The 16,867-nt window shown below is 42.1% G+C and overlaps 1 protein-coding gene across 12 annotated transcripts in view; it reads right to left on the reverse strand.

The window, feature by feature from the left end:
• The window catches only part of ABLIM2 (actin binding LIM protein family member 2), a 1,607,463-nt gene that overhangs the window by 1,041,548 nt on the left and 549,048 nt on the right, over positions 1-16,867 (reverse strand). For all 12 annotated transcript variants that reach the window (XM_069632024.1, XM_069632014.1, XM_069632022.1 and 9 more), the window contains exon 3: positions 7,021-7,204. In XM_069632024.1, the coding sequence (XP_069488125.1) occupies positions 7,021-7,204 (184 nt within the window). The remainder of the gene's footprint in view (positions 1-7,020; positions 7,205-16,867) is intronic.

The raw sequence follows: 16,867 nt of genomic DNA on the forward strand, positions 1-16,867 counted from the left end.
CCCTTTATGTTACACATATGTGTGGTAATGTTTCTATTGGTAACTAGAAGTGTACCTTTTGGTACTGTAAAATGTTAAGAGATTTAGGGCCTCATTACACGGATGGCGGTAGGGATTTACTGGTACCGGTAAAATACCGGTACCGGTAAATCCTTACCGCCTTACTACGAGGTCCCTTTGCGGGTTGGGGGATTTAATGCCTGCTTTTTGCAGGCGTTAAAATCCAACCCGCTAAGGGACCTCGGAGCTAATTAGCGCCTTCCCCATTCCCATAGAGCCCTATGGGGCAGAAATGGGAATGGGGAAGGGCAATGGTGGAAGGGGGATTTACCGCCCCTCCAACCTTGGAATGGGGCGGTAAATCCCCTTTCCGCCAAGGCGGTGCCGGTATTTTACCGGCATGAGCCATGGCGCTAGTAGCGCCATGGCTCACCGCCTACCGTGTAATGAGGCCCTTAGTCTTTTTAACCCAGACCTCCTCTGTGCTCACCTTTCCACGTGCTTCAAAGCAGTTCACTGAAATATAGCATGTTCTGAAACTTCGAAAATAAAACATATAACAGGGGCAACCTGTGGCTAATGTTATAAGCATCCTAAGGCATATTGGCAGTAAGAAAACCAACACAATAATATGCAGTTCAATGTAACGTGAAATGTCACTGGAAAACATGTGAGCATGAACTTTGCTACTAAAGTAAGAAACAAGCACTGTGGTAGAGCAGCAGTACAGGACACAAGGAGGAACGGGAATAGTCACGGTATGTCTTTTTTCTTAAAATGTCAATGGGAGCTGGTGGGGACGGGGAGATACAGGAGTCAGTAGCTTTCAGATCAGATCGCAGACCAGTAGGGAAGGGATGCATTTTTAGCAATTGTAGGGCTGCAGAAGGCCCAAACATAGCTGAATTTGTATTTATATTTGTATTTTGTTATATTTTATATTGTGATTTTTACCAAAGCGCTTCACAGAGAACAGGCAGCAGTACAATAAAATCAGCAGACAATTGTGTTCGAAATCAACCAGTAACAATCAGACAGGTGACTGACGTAAGTGACTTTTTAAGGAAGAGCAAAACAGAGAATAGAAGGTTAAAGAGTGGAGAGATAGATGAAGGAGGTTCCAGTGAAGAGGGGCAAGCAGTTGGAAAGATCGAAAGCGAGAATGTGCACAGCGGGCATGAGGAACAGTAAGTAGGAAAAGTCCAGCAGAGCGAAGAGGCAGAGGGGGAGAATAGAAGGAGAGAAGAGAAGCAAGGTAATCGGGGGCAAGACCATAGAGAGATTTTAATACTAGACAGAGGAAGTTGAATTTGAGCTGAGAGTGAAAAGAGAGCTATCCGAGGGAGTCAAGAAAAGAAGAGATTGAGTCACGGTAGGAAAGCAAACAAAGTGAGCAAATAGAGGAGTGATAGATTGATTTAAGAGGGGCAAGGCGATAACAGGGAAGACCAAAGAATAGAACAGAGCAGTAGAAAAGTCTAGAAAAGACTAGTGAGGAAACGAGGAGTTTATTGGCATGAAAAGTGAGAAAAGGGCAAATTTTGCGCGAATGTTGTAGAGGTGAAAACAACAGGCGCGTGATGTGAGTGAGATATGATGGGAGAAGTAGAGATTAGAGTCAAGGTAAAGACCGAGATTACGAGCAGTAGGAGAAATCAAGAGATTAGAGGGAGGAAAAAGAATAGAAGGAGGGGGCGACAGGGGTGGAAGTACATTAGCAGGAAAGAAAAGAACTTCGGTCTTTCCGGCATTTAGGGTAAGAAAATGAGAAAATAACTTAATGGCCGTAAGGCAGGATGAAAGGGCGAGAGGGATATCAGGTGTTAAGGATGAGAAAGAGAGAAAGAGCTGAGTGTCATCCGCGTAGAAGTGATGTGATAATCCGAAGGAAGAGATAACAGAGGCAAGAAAGGAGGTATATAAGGAAAAAAGGAAAGGACCGAGAACAGCCCTTGTGGGACTCTGTGATCCAGAGGGAGAGAAGGAGAAATATTGCCGCCCCAGGATACGGCAAAAGTTCAATTAGATAGATAAGAAGAAAACCAGGATAGTACAGTGCCACGAAAACCAAATGAAGAAAGAGAGTCAAGAAGCAAAGATTGGTCCACCGTGTCGAAAGCAGAAAAAGGATGAGAAGAATAAGAAAAGAAGAATGTTTCGAGTAACGAGCAGTGAGAAGAGAGTACAGAGGTCAAGGCAGTTTCAGTGGAGTGACAGGGACGGAAACCAGACTGAGTGGGGGCAAGAAGGATAGATCAAAGACAAAAGATGAAATTTGTGAACGGACAATACGTTCGAGAAGCTTTCACTATACATACATTTTTTTTTTTTCATACAACTGCATTTTGCCTATCAATAAAACATGACCAACTATTTTGAGGTTGGTGGTGACAATGATGTTATCCCGGTCTCTTGATGGGTCAAATAAAAGCATTGCTATTGAAAAACAATATATATTTGGGGTCATTACGAGTTTGGAGGCAGCCATGGTGCTATTATTAGCACCATGGCTGCCTCCAAACTCGTGTCCGGGTCCGGGTTCCTTGAATGGGGACTTACCGGGTCATTCCAACCTTGGAGGACCCGGTAAATCCCCATTCAAAATACCCATCCCCATTCCCATTCGAGCCCCCATAGGGCTCAATGGGAATGGGGAGGGAGCCAATAACGGGCCTGTTAATAACGGGCCCGTTATTGGCTCCCTGGTCCCTTAGCGGCTCCCGCTAAGGACGGCGGGATTTACCAGCCGGCCTTAGTGGGACCCGCTAAGGGACCTCGTAATGCGGCGGTAAGGGGTTAACGGCACCGGCATTCTTACCGACGCCATTAACACCTTACCGCCAGCTTCGTAATGAGGCCCATTGTCTTTAAAATATTCTTAGCGTTTAAAGCTTAGTTTAGGATTTATTTATCCTGCCTGGTTGTTTACCTTTCTAGGTGGTGCTGGATTATTGGAAAGTCAGTCGCTTCCACATTACCATAGCATCAAGATTCAGGGGGTCAGAACTAAGCGCTTGAGGAGAGACACATTCACAATGATGCCAGGAAAGAGCTTTGAGAACAATTTATACATAATGGACTCCACAGACCTAAAAGCAATAAGCAGCAATGGGCGTATGACATGTATTGTGATGATGTCCTCACTTGGTGTTTATGGTGGTACATGTGAATGGCACACAACATGATGTGAGGCTCGTAGGCAGTATGGGGAGAATCCCGTGGTCCTTTCCAAAACACTGCGGAATTCAGACGTCAGGCTCAGAATGTTACATGGCTCAACTTACAGCTGAACTTTTCAAAATCTGCAGGGAGCTTGCCAACCCTTCCGCAGTCTCTTCCTCCTCTCTTCCTTCACAGGCCCTTTGCAATGCACAGGCCACACACTTTGCCACCAAAACTCAGGACATCCTGTACACCCTTATTACTCACCCGCCTAAGCCATTTCACACCCCCTTGCCTCCCTTGGCCACTCCCCCTCCACCTTCCGCCTTCTCCTCCTTTGCCCTGTCACACCTGAAGAAGTTACCAGAGTGGTCTGCTCTGTGAAGGCTTCTTCCAAACAGGTACCTCCCTGCTCGTCCAGAACTTTCAGGACAACATTGGATCTCTTGCCCCTGCACTCGCTGATTTCTGCAACCACTCTTTTGCCACTGGATCTTTCCCCTCCTCCCTTAAGAACTCCCTTGTGCGCCCCCTCCTGAAAAAACCTTCAGCAGATCTCAATCACCCCCTTCCTGGGGAAACTGCTGGAGAAGCTGGCATTGCCCAAACTCAACTCGCACACTGAATTTATTGGTGGTCTCCATAATCATCAATCTGGTTTCCAAGCATCCAGAGGCATGGAAAATGCTCTTCTGAACACCCGTGAAGAACTGTTTGCATCCTTGGACTCCAACTCCACCGCTATCCTCATTCTACTTGATCACTCTTCTGCCTTTGACACTGTCAACCATTCCATCCTCATACAAAGGCTCCACAATACCCTTGGTATGACCGAATGGGCACGGGAATGCCTGACTTCTTTCCTAACTGACCGCTCTTTCCATGTCATCCTGGGCACCTTTTCCTCTCCTACTTCCTTCTCCACCTGTGGTGTACCGCAGGGATCTATCGTCTCCCCCTGTCTCTTCAACATCTACCTTACTCAGCTGGCATACCTCATCTCCTCCTTCTCCCCAAACTTCAATTGTTATGCAGATGACACAACTCTTTTTCAGACTTCCTGCTGGCTAACTCGCACTTTTCTCCATCCCTGATGGCCTGTCTGCCATCCAGGCTTGGTGCTCTTCCAATGATCTCTGCCTCAATTACAGCAACACTGAGATCCTTCCTATTGTGATCCCTGCTCCCTACTTCCTTCCAATTCTCTGGCCTCCCACCTTGGGCTCTCCCCCGCTCCTTCTTCTGAAGCCAGAAACCTTGGAGTCATCTTTGACTCCTATCTACCCTTCCTCCCTCAGACACAAGAGATTGCCAAGAAGTCCCACATCCAACTCTTCTTCTCAAAGGAATTCTCCCATTTCCCACGTTCCCCCAGAAACTCAAGGTTTCCAGAGCCTTGTTTCTCTCTAGCCTTGACTATTGCAACAGCCTCTGCCTCAATCTACCTTCTTCCACTCTGCGACCCCTTCAGCTAATCCAGAAAAGAGCAGCAAGACATATCCTTGGCCTTGAGCACAGGGGCCACATCTCTCATGCCCTAAAAAGCCTCCACTGGCTCTCGGTTGCTGCACGGATCAAATTCAAATCCCCCTGTATCATTTACAAGGTTGCCTGAGGCCGGGCACCACTCTCTCTGCAACTCTCTCTTACCAAATACTCTACTACTAGACGTCTACGCTCCTCTGGCACCAACTCTCTGTGTGTAAAGCATTTCGCTAAACAGCAAGCAGGAAGCCGAGCGCTTTCTTCAGCTGGATCCCTCCTCTCCCACTGCATCTTGAGCAGGACCTTCTGAAGTTCCAAAAGCACCTCAAGACTCTCCTCTTTTTCTCCTCCTTCCCTTCTTCCTTCCTCTGCTAATCTCACAGTCGCTGTGATTGGTGTCTTGGACCCTTATGCATCCCCTGGGCCTCTGACCATTCACACCCAATCTCTCCAGCATTTGTCTTCATCAGCACTTGCTTTGGCACACCCTCTGCACTGGAAATTCGCACATTATTTCCATGGCGGCTCTTGGCCGCATAGCACTTACCATACCTTGCACTTCATCTGTGGATCACCCTTTAGCACAAACACCACAGCACCTATCCCACTGCCATCTTCCTTCCTGCCCTTGCACATTCTGAATACTCACAAGGCATAGTAGGTTGTGCTGTCCTTTTCCCCTGTGTACTTTTTATATTTAATTGTGCTGCTATCCCATGTTCCCTCCCTGCTGCCCTATGGGCGCTTTGAAACAGAATGTATTTCCGGTATAAGCGCCTAACAAGCAAACAATAAATAAATAAATGAATAAATAGTGTACATTCTGGTATACAGACCCAACTCTGGCAGATCCAAGATGGCTACCGGTCTTTCAAGGCTTGGTCAGCATTGGGAGGAAAGCTGGTAAAGATAAATTAGACATGCATGGGCGCGGGAAGCCTAGCAGCCCAGCCAATCCCTGAATGTACAATGAACACACACATATGTGAGTCCTTAATGACATCTCGGACCAGGTGGTGGAAAGGAACTGCTTTAAAATTCCACAGACAGAGAAGATGAGTGTGGGAATTTGGTGCGGGCCAGGTAGATCAGCTTCACCTTCCTATACCTTAGCTAGACCCAGAAAGTAAGTAGGAAGTCAGAGACCCTTTGTCACAGCTTAAATGGATAATTCCCATGTGGGAGGATTTGGAATTCTATTTATCTCCTCCTGAATCTCCACTGAAGACTTGATCATTTTCAAATTAGTTTATAACCTTTTCAGAACCCCCTAGAAGCCTGGGGGTCTAGAGTGCTGGGAGTTGTTTGAGGAGGTCGTAAAGTATTTACACTCACCTACTATATCAGCACATAAAACATAGATCTATATATGCCTTGTGGCAAAACAAAACCACTTTTTTATAATTTTTCATTTAGGCTTGAGCATGCACACACATACGAAGAACATTGCAACACGGCAATCATCTCAATGGTGTACACATAACTGTTCACCTTTTTGTAGTTTTAAAATTGAACAAACAAACGTCCCCCCTCCCTTTACCGTTCCCCCTTTCTGAAAGACGGGGTAAAAGCGTAGACCAACTGTAATTCAAACCCATGAGCACAACGATTTTCTGCACTGCCAGGGAAAGTCTTATCACTTTGGGGTGCAGGTGTTGCCCCCTACAGAACAGGGGTTCAAGGGGGCATGCATTTCCCTGTGCGGGCTCTACTCTCCTCCCATGTCATTCAGGGCCGTCTCAATTCACCGTAGCTTTCCCTGAGGGAGTCAATGTACTGTAATTCTGAAGGAAGGGTCCCCACTCCATTTCTCTAGAGAGGCAAAAGTTGTGAATAGAACCAGTAATATGCTCCATAGCATAAATCTTCCTCATCTTTCGTTGGGCCACTCAGGCATTTCCACCCAAAACCACTTTTTTAGGGCACGTATGTACACCCTGTGGGAACAAGATGGATCCGTCTTTCCCAATTTGTAGAATGTTATTTGACCACTTGTATATTCCAAGTCTAAATCTCACACACATGTTTAGAAGGGTTTGCTTGAGCGGGTTTTCAATCATGGCCAAAGGACAAAGAGCAATTTGGGGTTTAAATTGACTTTCTATTTCCTCACATGTCACCCAACCTTTTCCTTGGAGATTTGCATGAAAAAATCGGTTGCTTAAATTTAACTAGTACGATTGGACAGCAGCCTAATTCGAGAATACTCTTTGATAATGTGCTCCTACAAGACTAATATATTGAAGTAACAATGGAAAACAAGAAAACATGCAAACATGATCTACACCTGGCAATCACTCTTACATTAAGGGATAACAAATTAAATGGATTTCGTATTCAGAAAAAAACTAAAATTGCATGTGTGACCCTTACCTGCAAACAGCACACACAAAACAGTCGGGGTGATAGGTCTTCCCCAATGCTGAGACGACTTCTCCTTCGATAAAATTATCGCAGCAGATGCATCGTGTGCCGTAGAGCCTCTGATAGTCCACCGTACAAATGTAATCCTCCTTTCTCATGAAGAACCCTCCTTGGGCAAGGTCGCAGCCACATACTGCAAAGACAGGAGGGAGAACCCCCAAAGAACGATTACTAAAAGAACCTGCCATTCAATCAGCACAATGATATACAAAGGCATCTGGATTATTCGACCTGTACATAGATATTTGCCCCCAACTTCCCACCATTCTGTGTAGCGTGTCTCACACATAGGCCGGAAAAGAGAGACAGACAGCCGTAGCATCTAAAGAATTATATTGTTTAAAAGAAGGTAGATTTTAGTGTTTTGCACGGGGCATGCTTTCTCAAGGCACATACATAGATGTTAGCAGCATGCAGGGACTGCCAGGCCCATCCAGCATACTGCTGCGCCTGCGACGCCTCCTCTATTTCAAAACATGCATGATTCTACCCTTGCATTTCTCTTCATAAGATTATGACACAGAAACTGCAGCAATAAGCACACGTGTACCTACCAGAAGGCCTTTTGTGGCGGTGAGGTTAGTTAGTGAACAGTTGGACATTACATCACAAAAGTCCCTCATACAGTGACACGGGTCTAGAGAGATGTGTCAAGAGATGTGTTATACTACTCAGACCTAAGCTAGAGCTCATTATGATGGCCACATTCCTCCTAAAGAATTCCCAGGCACAATTCCTGGGCAAGACTAGTGTAACCCCCTGCCCCAGGGGGAGGAGGCTGGTGGGGGAAGAGCAGGAAAGAAGTGAAGGATCCCCGGGCATGTGACCCGAACGTGGAACCTTTCAAACAAAACAAAAAGAACGTTGACAGCGGCACTAGCAGAGCGCCATTATGGACGGTTTACCCAACCCTCATGGCGGAAGGACGAGCTGTCGCTCCGCTCAGCGCCAAACCAAAAACCATTGCCTGGTGGATGCAGCCTTGGTTCACTGCCACGGTCTGGGCTTTGTGAATCTGCGGCGCCCCATTGCTTTGTGCGGTGCAACACTGAAGTTCACCACCGTGGTCTGGGCTCAATGAAGTGCGCTCCCGCTGAGGACGATAGTGCTGGGCCTCCCCCCTGCCAAGGCGGGCCTGCAAGGACTGGAGAAAGTGGGGCTGGTTGTCGCCTGTTGCTGAAAACAACACTGGACTGCCCCTGGCATATGTGGGCAGGTGAAAATACTTAACGAGGCCCCCGACTGCTACAATCAACACTGGGCTGCCCCTGGCATACGCGCATGACCCAGAACTATGGAGGCACTGCACACACTGCTGCTGCACTGCTGAACCATCCAGCCGCACAAGAACCCATCTGCTGCAGCACAAAGGGCCTTGAAGCAACCCTGGTAAGGCTGACTACCAAGTAAAGATTGTTTGAAAATATAACGTGCACTTTATAGGGATTTCTTTATATTTTTAAAGGCCTCTTTAAAGACTCTTTTTTTTTTGTTTACTGCAGCTGCTTTGGAATAGTGTTAGTATTGTATAGTGTTTGTTGTGATTCCCCCTTTGTTGTACAAAATCATAAAAAACAGCTGCTGTACTGATGCAATTCATCCATATCGATAGCGAAAGAACCGTACGCCAGCATTCCTGCGTCTACCTTTTTTTGTGTGCAGTTTGATATGATATGATATGGCATTTATAACGCGCCTACACAAGTTTTTCAAGGCGCGACGAGGCAAGGGAGGGGGAACAGAGGGAAGACAGAGACAACGATCTTACTACGCCAGGTGACATTGAGATAGCACAAGTGCATGGGAGGAGGAGGGGAAAAGTGTAAATGGAAAGAGGGATGGGGCAGTGCAGTACATGGGATCAACAGTAAAATAAATTAAAAACAATAAATAAAATGTGTGGCCAGCTGGTGGCAAGTGCAAGGGTAAATTCAGACATCAATTGGCAAGTGCTGGTAGGGGACTGTAGAGATACAGCCCCAAGTGCAGGGGTTGCCAGGAGTGCAGTGGAGGTGTGCAACTGGTGAGGAGGGGACCTGGAACCGAGATCAGAGGGTAGATAGGTGACCAGTGCAGTTTCAATTTCAGCCAGGAGTTGAGCAGGGGAGAGGAAGAAAGAAAGCAGAAGCAAAGAGGAAAGTTTTTAGGTGCTTGCGGAAATGGAGATGGTTCCCATCAAGTTTCAGAGAAGCAGAGAGGCTGTTCCAGAGGGAGGCCCCAGCCGAAGAAAGAGATCTACCACCAACTTGTTGCTTGGTGAAGCCACTGACCCTGAGGGAGTTGGAGGCAGATGAGCGAAGAGCTTGAGAAGGAACATATTTACGAAGAGAGGGTTGAAGGTATTGAGGCCCCAAGCCCCAGTTTATACTTATTGTAACACTGGATTTTTTCTCATGTGGGTTGGGGGAATCCTGGTGCCTTTTACCTTTCCTACCCAAGCCCTTTTCCTACAGAGGCATACACAGGGGTGAACCAGAATTTCAGGTAAAAGGGGATTACCGGAGACAGGGAAGAGGCAAGTTAAATATTTAAAATTAAGAAATAGTGTCTTGTTGTGCCTACCAACACCTGTCTCCCAAAAAGTGTGTTAGATACACCCACCCGCTACACTAGGATTGACTCCACTAATATGACTGCATATCCATTAAGAAAAATAAATGGGTCGAGCATTAACTAATCTCACCACTGCAAAGGGATTTTACTTCATGCGTTGTGTCAGTACCCATGTGCTGCCGTTACATGTATTTTAATGAAAGAATGCTGAAAAAGATTACAGGTTTGTATTCACATAACAATTTTGGGGAGTAGTACGATTGCTGGAATGATTAGTGAGTGTAACAAGAAAGAAGAAGAACTAGTACAGAAAATAGAAGTAGTAAGATCATAAAACATCATGAGAAAGCCTCTTTAGACCCACTATCCATACTTGAACTCTATTTTCGATGCACAATGACGATTATGATTTGGATCAGTAGGAATTATAAAGGGTTGTCTTGCCTTTTGAAACATCAATACAGCTTTGTCAATTTCAGTAGATTCCCAACAGGTTGCCTGAGGGCTTGCATATCAAAGAACAACAACAGATGATGACCAGAAGGCAGTTCCAAGCACGTCTGAAAACATCACTTATTATCACAAACAATAAGCGCCCCACACATTTAAATGTAATTAAAGTGTACTTCAAGAAAGTAGTGCACTCGTGGAGAGTACATTCTTACTTGCAGATGATCAATTAAGGAAAGGGGAGCCGGGAAAACACATTAAACTGACAGATAATTTGGGGACTGTAACTAGTGAAACACTGCGAATTCCTGCTATATCTCAAGGTGCTGAAGTCAACTTCCTGGCAAACTCTAGCTGTTGTTTCAAGAGTTACACTGCAGCTATTTTAAACATGGGCATTTTCACTGTGGTGTTTTTTTTCACTGTGGCCTTTTTGGCTGGTTTATTTATTTATTTGTTAAATAGAGAGTGGTCGCCCCAGCCCCCATCTGACCCTGCCACACCACCTCACCGTGCCAACCATTCCCCCGCAATCTCCTACCCCAAACACACAACATATATATATATATTAAAATCAAAACGACACTATTTGATGCCTCTTTTCTCCGGTTGAAAGCCATAAGATGTCTCATTATGGAAAAATGTAAAAAGATTGGTATCGGCACAGACTGCGATTTGGGGTACTCACACTTGTGATTATATGTCATCTGTTACATTTAGATTCTAAAGACGGGGATAAATTAGTAATACCTCCCGAAACCCACTATGATTATGCCAATAAATGAGCAATATATAACAACAAGAAGCGCAGTTGCACTGAGCACTTTGTATACAGAAACAGTAGCACGACGCACCTTAAGAATACCATTTTGCACTTTAACTTTGCTAGATTTGCACAGGGAATGAGCCCACCCAAACATATAAAGTTGGGGAATGCACTATGCACTTTAAAGAACTGATTGCACGTTGCACTTTTTTCTGTTTTGTGTTTTTATGCTAATTGATTTTAAATGGCAAACATATTATTAATCTTTTTAAATGTAAAGTGGGTTTTTAAATGAAAATGTAACATGTACAAATATTGAATAGTTGAACCCATTCTAAGATGGCCGATCCGAAAGCCCTGGGCCACTCAGTCTTCTTTCTATGGCAAACCTCCTGTCACATGTGGTGTTTTTTAAACAGTGTTGATTGTGTGGATCACTTGTTGTGAACAAGCGGTGAGGTACCGCGAAACGCGAAACGCGTTGATTGGAGCCATACATTATGGAGCACCACATTTTAGGTGTTTTATTTTTACAGTCATGTGCTGTGCATGGTCTATATAATAAAAAGGACATTTTTTCCAAAAAGAAAACTGATTTCCTGGTGATTTCTCAAAGAACGGGGAGTGCCTCTCACTCGGACTGTTAAGAAAAAACAGTCTCAAGATACATATATATATATATATATATATATATATATATATATATATATATATATATATATATATTAAAGGGACGTTATGGTTAAGTTGCGCTACTAAAAACCTATGAAATTCAGTGAAAAAAACTTTCTTAAAGGGACGTTATGGTTAAGTTGCGCTACTAAAAACCTATGAAATTTAGTGAAAAAACTTTGTTAAAGGGACGTTAAATGAAATTTGCCACTTATGGTAAGCTAAGCAACCATAACTCGCGCCACCACCGTGCACTGCTAAGACTAACATCCACGACATCAAAGATGACATCACATTAGGTGTCCACGGACAGCGCGGTTGTTCTGAAATGTTTGTAAATAAATGAAAATGCAGGTGTCCTGAAGAACACTATACCTGTCCGTACTGTTCGCTAGCAAGTTGAAACTGTTCTAGAACACATGCGGTGTCCTGAAATGTTCATAAATAAACGAAAATGGAGGTGTCCTGAACAACACTATAGCTGTCCGTAGTGTTCGCTAGCAAGGGTCGAGGGTCACAGTTGTGTGTATGTACTGAGACACAGTACTCTGCAGGGGGGAGCAACTTCGAAGTGCTTTCGAGACTATCGTCTCAGAGCACGAGAAGACCTGCTCACTCCCCAAATAAAACCCACTCTACATCTTCCTCTCTCAGCTCACCCTTTCTTATCCCTGTGGTTGGTGTCCCACCCTTTCCCCTCCTTTCCCCTCCTCTCCTAGTGTGTCGTGTATAACAAAAACAAAAAAAATATAAAGTAACAAAAATCAAAAAAAAAATAAGGCTCTTTTCAGAGCCGCCTTTCACAGTTACACAGTAAAAAAATGGAAGTGAAAATAAATGAAGCAGGGCCCTTTGTATTTTTTAGAAGTCCACGGACAGTCCGCGGACATCTAAAATTTTGGGGTGCTACCCTATCATAACCATTGCAATTTTCTCTGGGAGGAAGTGGTGGCTCTGAAAAGAGCCTTTGGGAGGTGTTTGTGTTTCAAAAATTATAAATACTCAACACCTACTACAAAATGGATGCTGTAATTCTAAAAAAAGCTTGCAATGCATTTTGTATGTTTCTTAGAAAAATCTGATTGCCAGCATAAGTTAGATGTACTCCATCTCTGCGAAAAATGTATGTACTACGAAACATAATATTTTCATTGTGAAAAGAGGACATGCCAAAATCTCTTAGAAAGGCACAAACAGCCTTATTGACATTGCGCCTTGCTTTCTCCATTTGTGGACCAAATGAAGAAGAACGAAGCCACATTTGTCTCTGCGCAATCCGTGAAAATATTACTTGAGAATTTGGAAACATGTCCATGACCTTCCCAAGTCCTTTTTTCATTGCAAATTGCAAAGAAATTCCAGACACATGTCCTAAACTGTTCCCTCCACAATGAATTATAATTATATCTAGATGTTGCTCTGTCTCCAAAGTAGCACAGAGAGGTAACAAGTCCAACCACTTCATTCCACGTATTTCATGCCAGTGTACTTCCACATGTGGGAATCCAAGATCTACAGCTACTCCACAGGTTTCTGCATGTACCTTCAACCAATGTATCCACGAGTCTCCCAAATTCCAAACAATCTGTTTTCTGAAACACACAGCCACAGCTATCTGTTCTTCTCTCAGCAAAAAGAGTATCTGAGAAACTCTCTCCTGGCACAACACACCCACTACACTTTCCTGACAAATCCATTTCAGTGATCATTCTCATTTGCATGACTTCCGAACCCAAAAATCCCCGGATGTAACACCCGATGTCCGCAAACTACCGCCATGTCCGCGGACATATCGTAACATGAACAGCCCTTCTACCATTTCCACTTCACTCTCTCTGCCATTCCCTCATTGGATGTAGCTAAGAAGTCTCATGACCATCCACCAATCACATTCAAGACCGCTACATCTAACTGCATCATCACAGATCAGCACTGAAAATGTGCTGTGAATCTCTCTGAGTACAAGTGTCATATCATTGGCAAGCACCATCTACAAGAAATACTGTACAAGTCTCCAAGATTTCTACTTGCAGCTCCATTCATATCCATATGCATGAACACAAACTACAGGTATGCATATTTTCTGTACAGTACATGAACACATTTTCTAACTGACTTTTAGCTTGTATAATCTGTAAAATCAACTGTCACTTACAAATCTTTATACTATTTAATTTCTTTATACACACACACACTCGAATCATGTTAAACTAACATTTTTGAAATGAAATATATAGACTAAATATAGTCAAACAAAATTGCATGCACACTCTATGTTCAAATCTCAAACAATAATACTTGTACAATTACATAATTTGTTTTTATTTCTTTATTTATTTAATTACTTAGATTTATATAGGACAAGCAGCCCATGACATTGAGGCACTATTACTTGGAAGAGTTTAGTTACAGGAATAATGGTATTCAGTGGTACATTATGAATTTCAAAAGACATAGTAAAGATATTATGTTTGCTACAGTTAGTCATTGCAATAAAATTAGTTCATTAAGAACATATCATATGTATTCAACTGGTGCGACGTATCTTATGTAAATAAGATCGTTTTAATGGTTTTGAGGAAGGCGCTGAGGATTTCAATTAAAAAAATCAATGTCTAAATTAAAAACAGTGCTATATAGGACAAGCAGCCCATGACATTGAGGCACTATTACTTGGAAGAGTTTAGTTACAGGAATAATGGTATTCAGTGGTACATTATGAATTTCAAAAGACATAGTAAAGATATTATGTTTGCTACAGTTAGTCATTGCAATAAAATTAGTTCATTAAGAACATATCATATGTATTCAACTGGTGCGACGTATCTTATGTAAATAAGATAGTTTTAATGGTTTTGAGGAAGGCGCTGAGGATTTCAATTAAAAAAATCAATGTCTAAATTAAAAACAGTGCTATATACAAACAAAAAAACTAATTTGTTTCTTTTACAATTACAGTGAAGACCATTCTCCTGAAAAGAAGCAGCCGAATTTGAAGTACAAAGAACTAAGAAGTAACCTGCTAGTTTTAGAAAAAAAGTAAGTAGAATATCACCATAATATTTGTATTATTACTCAAACACACTGTAAGGTTAATTCATGCAATTTCTGTGCCTAAAAATAGAGATTCTGCACCATTCTGTCCAAAAGTCCCCATGTCTTAAACAGCAATTTACAGGCAGAATGGAACCACACATTCCTATTTTTCGACACACAAATTACCCAACTCAACCGCTAGAATTTAGATGTTATAGAACAAACAACTGTTTTAATTGTATAGCATTAGATATACTATTTATACTTCTCCACACCACTAGCTTACTTTTTTCTGTCACCTGAACCCCCGTTTAGTAACACATTAATTCAAGAATACCCATCCCTACTAGTTGTAGTTCCCAATGCACAATCACACACCATTACATACATCTTTATCATCTTACTCAAACACTCATGCACACATACATTGCAGAACACCCCAACCCATACCTTCTTTATTTTTTTCAACAGACCCTAAAGAATGCCTACCAAAAATCAAGTCCGTAGAAAGCAATGCAGAAGTAGAGCAAATGAAAATAAAAGTGTCCAACATAAGCATACATCTCTAGCACAATTTGTAAAAAAAGTTGAAACAAAACAGCTAATACAGCCATTTAGTGAAACAAAAGAAGTTTCAAGTACAAGAACTTTGCCTCCTCTATCAAAATGTAAACCAAACCAAAAAATAATTAGCAGAAAATCAGCTATCACTACAGATAAAACTGCTTCTTTAAATCTTGATATAGTTCAAAGTAAGCATACCAAGAAAAGTTTTTAGCCAAAATGTTCCGTCACAGAGTCCTTCAAAATCTTATAAAAACAGGAGAGAAACCAGGTTCAACGCTTAAAAACTATCGTAGGAAATTAATCTTAGAAGCGTTGATAGCAGTGCAATTCTTCTCAAAAGAAAGTTATTTATTTTAGTGTTAAACAAAATGAAACCACTAACAAAACTAATAACTAAATTACAAAAAAGACTTCTCAATTAACGAAATGTCAACAGAAAGAACTTCTTAAGTATCTGCAGAGGTGAATGGAGTTACACTACGAGCACAGAACCATACTTTAATGAAGAAGCGTACAAACAAAAGCAAACAAATACAATTGCCATATATAGCAGTGCTCGAGGTTATGAAAAAGTTAATAATACCATAATGGAACAAGAAGTACTCCTTACAAAAATATGTCCTGAAAACTTAGAATTACCCCTCCATTCAACTGAATCAGAACGTCTAGTGTACAAATGGCCATGCACGTCAATGTGTAACATTCCCAAACAATTTATCAAGTCTTTACGCCAATTCCTCAATCAATATGTGAAAAGCAAAGACAAAATAAAAATGAAACTACTGCAAAATATGGATACCTGTCTAGTACGCAAGTACACAGGACTACAAGGACATTCATTGGCCTGCATTACAGGACCTACTTGCAAAACCACCTTCCATGATATCAAAAGAATATCAACACATCATTCAACTATAAGAAATCTAGTTTATAAACTGTACTATGCTAAAAGTCCTGCTTTAGCACTAGCCAATTTAAATAACATTCTTCTACATGGTACAGCAAAAGACCTACTAGAATAAATCAACTATATCCAGAAAAAATATTTTGGAATTGAAACCCACTTACAGAATGAAATAGCTGTAAACCAAATTAGTAACAATTCTACACATGGGAACCTTTTACTACACACATACAAAAACAAAATGTAAAAGTACATCAGCTGAAGTACCAAACCATGTGTGTGTATGTTGCCACAGAACTTTTTATAAAAGTAACACAAAAACTGTAGACCGATCATACAAAATAGGAGACAATGAAGATTCTAAATGGTTTGAATTAGCTCTCTACCTTATAGCAGAAAACAAATATGAAATAACTGACCCCGTAATACTTTGTAGTTACTGCACTACAAAACTTGACAACAACCAAACTCCTTCACGCGCTATCAAAAATAATTTGGAATTATATCCACTACCAAAACCCCTTCAACAACTGAATTTATATGAGAGCATCATAATTCAAACAGTGCACCCATTTCAAGCAATAATACGCCTTCAACCAAAAACTGCAAAATTACCTCCCTCTGAATTAGTGAAAGGTATTTGTGGAAAAGTAGTGTATTTACCATTAGATATAAAAGAAAATGTGTACACTCTAGGAGTGCAACATCCAATGCAACAATCTTTAATTATCTTGGTAAATGGAGTACCTAAAAAAGACAAAAAAATTTGGCAACAGCTGGTAGATTTACATAAAGTTAGAGAAGCCTTGCAATATCTTAAAGAGAATAATGAATATTACAAAGAAATT

This window comes from Ambystoma mexicanum, chromosome 6q (genome assembly GCF_040938575.1).
Source record: "Ambystoma mexicanum isolate Mex_15411 chromosome 6q, UKY_AmexF1_1, whole genome shotgun sequence".
Classification (NCBI taxonomy): Eukaryota; Metazoa; Chordata; class Amphibia; order Caudata; family Ambystomatidae; genus Ambystoma; species Ambystoma mexicanum.